At 36.3% G+C, this 9,994-nt stretch overlaps 1 protein-coding gene across 2 annotated transcripts in view; it reads right to left on the reverse strand.

Annotated features, from left to right (window-relative positions):
- LOC106469656 (retinal dehydrogenase 2-like) overlaps positions 1-9,994 on the reverse strand; it is a 21,139-nt gene that overhangs the window by 1,172 nt on the left and 9,973 nt on the right. For both annotated transcript variants that reach the window (XM_013930157.2, XM_022398234.1), the window contains exons 8-11: positions 9,380-9,564; positions 8,785-9,107; positions 8,255-8,329; positions 353-392 (exon numbers count right to left, since the gene is read on the reverse strand). In XM_013930157.2, coding sequence (XP_013785611.1) covers positions 353-392; positions 8,255-8,329; positions 8,785-9,107; positions 9,380-9,564 — 623 coding nt within the window. The remainder of the gene's footprint in view (positions 1-352; positions 393-8,254; positions 8,330-8,784; positions 9,108-9,379; positions 9,565-9,994) is intronic.

Here is a 9,994-nt window from a genome sequence, read left to right on the forward strand (position 1 = left end):
TTTTTTTTTTTTTTTATATATATTTGACAATGAGAATAGTAAGACTAAGGGACACAAATATAAATTTTGGCAAGTTAGGAGTCATCTTCAGCTAAGACAGTTATGTTTCTAAGAGGGTGGTTGGTCTTTAGAATGGGTTGCCTTCAGATGTTGTAGAGGCAGTAAATTTAAGTTGGTTTAAGAAAAAAGCTTGATAAGTATATGAATGAAAAGGGCTGGGTTTAAAATTTTATTATTATTATTTTCAATCATTTTAATTTAGTTTTGAGGATGGAATAGCCAAGATGGACCAATAAGGTTCCATGTTGTCCCAGAATATTATGTTATCGAAAAAGAAAATAAGTTTCATTACCGTTTTGACCTCCAAGTATTCTTTTAGTCCATCTTCTCCACTGTTTAGAAAAATTAGGAAATGTATTAAAACCTAGACAACTTGATAGTAGATGTAGCTTAAGTAATACAAGTTTATAATACTTTGACCTATTTTTAAAGAATTACACAAGTTCAAGAAGGTGGGAAAAAAGTTGTAATCACTACTAACTCTATTCCAAAGAGCTACATTACACTGCTTTCCAATAACACAAGACCATCCACCTCCAGTAATAGTAATTTTATGACATGCATAAAGGAAATACAATCCACAACTCAATACATGGTGCATTACATAATCTTTTGATAACAAAACTTTATGGCTTACAATAGTGTTTTTCAAACACCTTACCGATACATTGGATTTCATGAAAACAGTCAAAACATTAGTATGCAAGTAATAATGTTTTTTTCATTGTACTTATATCTTAGTGGTACACAACAGTTTATGGAGGCAGTGAGCTGGTACCTGGTATCAAAAAGTCAAGAAACACTGCCCTATAATACTCTATTGTTAAATTTGCTGTGGAGTTTTCAATCAGTCTCAGTATAGTTGTCAATATTATGAGTATCTTCTTTTAAAACTTTCTGTATTTATTCTCTGGAATTCAAAATTTAGCATTCATGATGACTAAAATCTTAACATACTTTTAGCCTATCAAACAATTGAACTTTAGTAAACACGCAAGGTTAGTTGATTATTACAACTCAAGTGACATTGTAAATGTAAACTACAATCCAAGAGGAAAATAGTACTTGAAACTATCAGAGAATAACATAAGGATATTTTATTTAAAATCTCGGTTACAGAAATATGATAGGACTGAAGTTCTCTATAACCTGCCCCCAACTTGTTTCCTGATGGGGCATCTTTAAGTGACTGTAGTATACGTGTTGCAGGTGCTTTTATTGGTAGCATGGACCTGATGATGGGCCATTGTCATTACTGTGGCTATAGTTTTAGAAGTATGAGAATGTGCAGTGGTTGTTTATAGTTAAAAGTCATAAATGTGAATGAATGATCTGGGAAAGCAAATGTCAATTTATGCTGATTTGATGTGGTGTATACTAGAGTAGAAAAATTTTGGGTTTTCTTATTTTACAGTTATGAGCCATGTCTAGAATTTGGTGTCTACCCCAGGTTATGAATGTTAACATTTTCCTAAACTAAAAATGTATTTACAATAGATACTAACCTACACACATTTTGTGCTGCCCTCTATATGCATAATTTTCATTCACCACAAGCCTTCATGTTCCCACACAACTTCACATGGTATAATTGAGCTGTAGCATGCAAATACATGCAACAACCCTCCACCACCAGGAGTGTGACACACCCTCCTAGTGGAGCTGACTCCCTCTATACTATACAGCACTGATCTCTGACATCAGGTAAAAAATGATACTCCAGAAGTGGGAAAGATGGGTAGGAAGTGTGAGCAGTAAGTATCTATCAAAAATACATTTTCAATTAGGGAAATGTTAACTTTGGATATGATACCTTACCTCCACCCATATAATAGCTAGAATCCCACATTGAAAAGGTGGAGGGACCAGTGCAAAAGTTACCTAGATGTGCACTCTTTAGAAGACACCCTAAGAGAACCCAAATAGTGTGACACCCTAATGTATAAGATCACATTCGTGAGAGACAGCATCCCATCTGTACCAAGTATACTCTTCACCCTTTTGTCAAGTTATGTGTCACTAAATTGGGCAAAAATGACACATACACAACCTGTAATTGGAAAAGCCAGATGGTGTAAAGTAGCTAAGGTATGTCAGACCATATTTGGTGGGTCAAATCCAGTCCAAAACCAGGCAGCATTGGGTATTTGTCTTCCAGTATGCAGTAGGAGGAAGATCCCAACTGTCTTCATCTGATGACCAGGAAGCATCAGGGAGAAACAACTTCCATTCCAACAAACCAGCCAGGCCATGTGTACAGACCCAGTACACAACAAAGCCAGGCCACCTTGGAACCAAACATCTGAATAACAGTAGGAAGAGGGAATGCAAATGTGATGATGGAATCGTGAATTTTTGCTCCATTCCTTCATAGGAGGAGGTCCCTTCCAACTGCATGTGTGAGGACTTATGTTGGCTGGTCCTATTCCAATCCAACACCAAACTGCCTAGGAACCAATATTCAGGCAGCAGTAGGATGGGGGAAAGCCACCCAGAGGGGTGAACTGTATCTGGTGAATTTATCTAGTCCAAAACAGGAAGCATCAGGTATTTGTCTTCTCCACGGCAGGAGGAGAGTATTCACCATGTTCACTAACAGGACACCACCACCCTACTCTTGACTGAGTGTAATTGGTCACACTTAAGAGAAAGCCTCCATAGTCTGTCACCCAGCAGTTAGGAACTGGTAAGTGGCAAGGACACCTGTAATCAACTGGAACAAGGATGAGTAACAATGCAGCGGGGAGTCTGGAGGAATGTAGCACCCTAAGAGAGTGCAATGGGTGACCATGAAAATCTTATTTTGAAAAGCAGGCCAGTCCCAGTTTATTCAACTCGAACCTGAGGGATAGGCAGTAATCCTGACACTGCTGTACTCATAGTAGTTCACGTAGTAGTTCATAAAGTCTGGTGCAGGCCTTAATTATGAAGGAAGATGCCACAAGGCATTAGTGGTCTCTTAGAACACCCATCTCTTAAGTGAGTGTTATAGAACTGTAAGGCCATATGGTGCAGATTTATAGTTAAAGTATACCTGGACAGACCCCACTCACTACAGACTGGGATCTAAGGGTGTAGAAGAGGACCACGGTAAAGGTAAGAGATAAAAAAGTGAGCCTATATGGGGTATGGAGAATGGCAATGGGAAGCAAGTAATAGCTAGATGAGGAAGAGACATCCAAGTGATGTAGGTAGTGTGCTACAAGAGTGTAAGATGTATTCCACATGGCAACCTGCTCTGTCTCCTCTAAAGAACAACAAAAGTGAGCAGCCAGATAAAAAGGTGAGATAACATATCTGGTGAGAGGAAACTTGGAAGATGCTACGAGAATCTTTGGACAATGATGCATAGGCCAGCCAGATGAATAAGTTAATGCAGCCATCTGGTAAGGGTTACAGAAGCGAGATTCCAGGAAGAGGAGGAGTTCCATTGAATAAAAAAGTGAGAACAGGAGCCATGAAAAGAAGCCATGTGTGAGACAAGACAATGAAGATGATTGGGATCACAATGGGAACACAGATGAGAAACAAGTGTGAATGTGCTGTTCTCTTCCTGCACTGTGAACATTTGGGGGGGGGGGAAACACTATTATTAGGATAGAGAAGAACATACTAGTTCTGATAAAGAATTCAGGAATCATCAATAGCAAAGACATCTAAACTATAACATCCACAAGCAAAGAGGAGTCAAAAATAAGTCTTGAGAGAGAAATGATACAAAGAGCAAAATATCAAAGGCTCAAAAAAATGGGAATGATAAGGACAATGTTCAGGTTCCAATTTGGTGGGGCAATTGAATGGGAAGGATGAAGCAGAAGAAAAGAATGAAGTAGGAGAGAAAAATATATGGAAGAAATAGGAAAAATCAAAAGTATTGGATAATCCTGCTCTATATCTAGCAATGGTAGAAAAAGATGAACCATTGTCGAAGTGCCAAGTTAAATAATTGGAAAGGTGGGGAACAGTTGGTTGGGAAGGAGAGAAGCCACAATGCAAAGACCAGCAATGGAAAATGTATTACTTATGCTGGTAAACTGACAAGTAAGAAGACTAGACAGAACAAGAAAGAAAGCTACTCATGTAGAGAGTGTAGAATGACTTACAAGGGACAGGACAAAAACCCACACGTGAAGATGAAGTGTGGCTACAGCAGGATGAAAGATAGAGGAATGAGGTTGCCAGAGATGAGATCGGGGAGAAGAGGAACAGGTACAGGAGGAGATGACTGAAGAACATTCAAGAGTGGATACCATGGTTCTGCAGGCCAGAATAGAGCAATGAAAAGGTCTTGACGAGGAGTGGTTTGAATAAGAGAAAGAATGCAGGGAAGAAGAAGGATGAGAGGATAAGCATACAGGTAAAGATTATACCAATTCTGACTGAACACATCCACAGCCAAGGGATGTGGAAACAAAGACTAGCAGAAGGAAAGTTTGCTATTGAGCTGTGTGGCAAAGATATTCAGAAAGAAAGCACGCAGATGGGATCATAACCACCAGAACACTTGAGGAGCAAAAGACTATTCCACTGGTAAAATCTTGTTGGGACAAGAGAGAGATGACCTGCCACAAAATTCCAAACACCCAGGGTTTGACAAGCAAGATGGACTTGCCAAGATTGGGCCCAGAAAAGGAGATTCAGTGTTCAAAAACAAAGCAAATAAGACCAGATGCTACCCTGACAATTGAAGTAAAAGACAATGTCAAATTGTCAGAAAGAATCATGATCAGGTGCCCACGTGCTATAGGCAGGAAGTGATCCAACACGTAACAAACAGCCAGAAGCTCCAACAGGTTGATGTGTTGGGTAGATTTGATCTCCTGAAAATCCAAATACACCCTTAATCCTGTAAGATAAACATCTGTAAAGAGATGCAGCTCAAGACAGGAAGGAGGAAGAGGAATGCCAGCCGAGATGGTGGCTCTATCGAGCCACCAGACAAGGTCTATTTGGAGAGTGGACAAAAAAAAAAGGGGAGGAGCCCAAATGATCCCAAACAAGGTTCCATTCATCATGCAAAACCCATTAAAGGCAACACACGTGAGTATGACTCTAAGAGACAAGGAATTCCATGGAAGCCCAGGTCCTCAAAAGAGAGAACCTCATGTGCAGGAAGAGAAGAAGAAATGTTAGCTATGGAAACCAAGTGCTCCATATCCTTCTAACATAGATGAGAATGCTCTGCCGAGATAGGTGTTGAAAAACACTCCCAGATGAATAAGATACTGGGAGGAGGAGAGATGGAACTTCTCTAGTTTGATAAGCCATCTCAAACGAGCTGCTCCTGAACGATGAAATGGGTATAGTTGTGAGAGGCTTGTTGGGAAAGAGCCAGTTGTCTATGTAATGGTGAAGTCACAGTCCCAGATCGTGAATATGATTGGTAAAGGCTCTGACTACATTACAAAAGGTATATGGAGCAAATACCAGACCGAATGGGAGAACGAATAACTGAAACACCCAACCCTGCAGGAGAACTAGGGATATGAAGGTAAGTATCTGAAATGTTGACCTTAGTCATCTAAGTCCTGGAGTAAATAACTATCTAAGAGTGAGAAAGACTTCATTGTGAAATGTGGGAGGATGATGAAGTGGCTGAGGTGAAAGAGTTCTATAACTGGACACTAATCCCCTGTTTTCTTGGGGAAAACAAACAGATGGGAATAAAATCCTAGAGAAGTGTGAAACACTTGTTTTATAGCATCCTTCCTCATGAGATCCTGAACTTCCTCAGAGAGATGCTGGCGAGAAAGTAGATCCTAAGAAAGGAAAGAAATGGGACCTGGAAATAATGGAGGAGGAATAGATGAACAAATAAACAGTCCTTCTGCTAGTACCTGAATGATCCAAAAATCTGCAGTGAAATAGCACCACAGATGAGCAAACCAAACCTCCATGTGCTGGAACTCAAAGGGTAGTCATCAATTATACTGGTGTCTGAAAAGGTGATGATGGGTGATCTGACAACTTGTAACTGAAACATGGGAAGGTGGAACCAGTAGAGATGAAGATGCTGGAGAACGAGACACATAAAGAGGAACAAGAGAGGACTGGGAAAGATGAGAAACAAGAGAGAAGATTGAGGAATGTTGGGTGCAGCCTCCACCAAAGACTAATGTATCAGGGACATGCTGAAAAACAGACTGATGCAAGAAAGGAAACAGGCAAAGATCACACAGATAAGAAGCAGGCAGATGCACGTGTGACAAAAGGGCATTCCTTCCAAGGAAGTCCCAACAATAAAGTAGCATGCATGAAGAGAAAAAGCTGAAAAAGATAAATGAGCCATATCAGAAAGCTAGTTTAGTAACAGAGTTTTGCTAAAGCAAGTTTAAGATAACTAAACTGTTATTATTTCCTCAGCATAAATCATCGCTTCTTCAAAAACTTTATACAAGTCTTCTTTCATATAATAGTAGGTTGTTTCTCTTCCAACAAATGGTTGTAGGTGTTTTTCCTGGTAATTACAATTGGATGTTGAACTTGTGACAAGTTCTTCCCAGTTTGTAGCATATTTTACAAAGTATTGAGATATTGGTTTTGAGTTTATCTTCCTTTTCATAATGTAAAGTTTTGGTGGTGTTTGAAGTAAAAACAACATTTGCAGAGTAACTATTTAATTTAAAAAAACTGATATATGAAGTCTTGTTTTAAAGTTCATCTTGATTTCAAATTTTACTTGTGTTTATGATGATTGAACATTTCATTGAATGTAGAGAGAGTTTGATGTGAAGATATCTTGGTGTGGATAATTTCTTCTTTACTATGGTAGTGAGGTGGTTTACACATCATTAGACGATGTGTAAGGATGGCAGGTTTACATTATTTTTCATTTTAGGGAATTGAGATTTGGAAACAGATGTCCAGCATTTCCTATTTGCATGGGAAAGGTGTTAAAGGTGTTTAACATTGTGTTCAATCTTGTATTTGAGTGTGGCATCATATAAAACTGTTTGAAAGAATAGGTAAGGATGAAGAACCCATGGAGAGGTTCCTTTTTTGTTCACAAAAATCATCTTTTACTTCACAGTGAGAAGACCATAAAATGGAATTTAATGTTTTTAATATATTCATCAAAAGTATGAATTCCTGACAGAGGAAGCTAAACAAGGTATTAATGGATCAAGAAGCTAGAAAGTACAACAATATCAAGGAAAGTCAATGGCAACAAATAGGAGTTTGATACTTTAGATTTGAAAGTATCTGCTAGTTCATACAGCAGTAGTGCCATCATTATCAGGTTTTTCTTTTTTGATAAGTATCTAGGATTTGTTTTTAGTTTAAAAGACCATTTTGAATAGTATTTTGTACTTTCTTGTTGTAATTTTCTAAGTTTAGGTTCTCTCAGGATTTAGCACATTAGAAATATGAAACTGTACATCAGTTTTTGAATTTCTCTGAAGTGACCATAATGTTAAGAGTTGATATGTCTTTTGGAGTTATGGTGAAGTTCAGTATTATGGACAGAAATTGTCAAGTTCTAAAATCTAATTTAGTTCAAGGTTATGGTACATTAAAAGCCACAAATTCATCCAGAAAATTAAGTCTCAGTAAAGAAAAACAAAACTGGCTACATTATACTTAAAGATGAGCATCAAAACCTAGACTAACTCAACACTGTAAAATCAAAAACTTGATGCACACAGAAGGGCACAGAAAAAGGTCTATGCTCTACACAAAAACGCTTGTACTTAGAAACTATAGTAACCTGGGGGAACTCTACAAAGAAAAAAAGCAGAAGCCATACATCTGAAACTCCAACACTTCAGTTTAAATACTTGCATGTGCAATGATCACTGCTTTAAATGGTATAAGAACTCTAGTATAAAATTCTATAATATTACAGAGCATGAAGTGTGGAAGTTAATGACTTATCCTTCTTGTTTTGTTTTTAATTTATGCATAATTTTGTTTTTTTCTTTCGAAAAACCAAAGTCCTCAAATATATTACAAGAAACAATATGAAGAGGTGTCTAGAAGATCAATAAATATGGTTTTATTAATGTGAGCATTTATGAAAGTAGTCAATAGCAGTCATATCTTTTATTTTCTTCAACTAAATTGTAAAAACATACATATTTAACAATTTTAAATCTTATAAAAAAAAAAAGTCCCAAACTTAATTATTTTAAAAACCTAAAAATCAAATCTATCAAGTATTTGTATATTGAAACAAATTTACCAAACTACTTACAGTTCTCGTCCTTGTCCAGACATCTTAAATCCACCAAATGGTGTCTGAGCCATTGTTGCATCATAACAGTTGACCCTGAAATTCAAGAAAATCAACCAAAAAAGATCTGGTTAATTTACTCAGATGATATATGTATATTAATTATCTTTACAATCTTTGTTCACTTGGATAACTAACCATTGAATATTCAGTTATAATTACATAAAAAGTAATATGAATTAAAAAAAAATATATATATATATATATATGTAAATGTATATTTAAGGTGCTAGATTTCCAAACAAGTTTTTAAAAATACAAAGGCTTATAACTAAGTTGTTATTTTAAGGACCATAGATGAGAAATTTATGTACTGTATTATTTACAATATTAACATATAAAAAATTTCATACATATGGAATAAATACCTTTAAAAATAATTTCCAAAAAGAAAAACATTAATGTAAAAATTAATTTTCACTGAACTTAATGTATATGCAAGCCAAATGTAGTAACACTATGAATTTGAGTACTATTTTACAGCTACTTACCACACAGAGCCTGCCTGCACAGACTGAGCAAACATTAAGGCTTTGTCAATATTTTCTGTTACAATTCCAGAACCAAGTCCATAATGGGTATTGTTTGCTCTTTGTATTACTTCTTCCATGGTCTTAAATTTGAGAATTTGTTGGACTGGACCAAAGATTTCTTCTTTAGCTATACGCATGTAATCTTGAACATCTGAGAAGACAGTGGGTTGAATAAAATATCCCTCAGAACCAAATCTCTTTCCACCACACTGGATTATAGCACCTTCTTTCTTTCCTGACTCGATCAAGTTCATAATCTTATCAAATTGTTCTTGATCCACCTTCAACATAAATAAGTTACTATGTAGTAATAAGCAGAGATGGAAATATAGTCTAAAAAGAAGTTACATCATCATAGTATACAAATAATTTACTGTACCCATTACAATAGTGTCAAGCCAATTGGAGATTTTTTGTACTATAACTAACTAATAAAACAGACTTTCAATCTTCATGAGGTCCACTAAATTCATAACTATAATAATAATAATAATAATAATAACAACATGCATTACAATTTCATTATTCATAGACAAGTTTTTTGGTAATTTACTTGTGGTCCATGCTCTGTCTTTTCATCATAGGGATCACCTAAAACTCTTTTAGAAGCTCTTTCTGTACTCTTCTTGACAAATTCATCATATATACTTTCATGAACAAATGTTCTTGTTCCAGCACAGCAACACTGACCCATGTTGGCAAATAAAGCTTGATGAGCAATTTCAACTGCCTTATCCACTTTGGGAAGATAAATGAGAGAAGAAACAAATTAATACATTCAAGGTCATTCCAACAATATTATAGCATCTAACAACTACTTTAACTTTAGTATCATCAGTTGGAAAGTATTCTGGAGAGAGAGGCTTGAAATTAAAAGAAAAAATATAACGAGTGTTAATGAAGTAGACAAGAAAACAGCAACTGCAACTATTACTTAATATCAGTCTTACTTTTGATGTTAATGCTATCAGGCAGATGGTAGTACTGTCTATGTAGGGATGGCTTGGATTAATCAAAATGGTATTTTAATTATCTCCTCAATAGGTTATCAGAACTTGACAATACTATACAGTCTTTCATTTATAACAATATCTATGTAATGAATGTGTCAGGAGTTCTGGGAATGTCTGTAAATATCATAGCAAAAAGTTTTAATTTCTTTCTTTTG

This window comes from Limulus polyphemus, unplaced genomic scaffold (genome assembly GCF_000517525.1).
Source record: "Limulus polyphemus unplaced genomic scaffold, Limulus_polyphemus-2.1.2 Scaffold3595, whole genome shotgun sequence".
Taxonomy (NCBI): domain Eukaryota; kingdom Metazoa; phylum Arthropoda; class Merostomata; order Xiphosura; family Limulidae; genus Limulus; species Limulus polyphemus.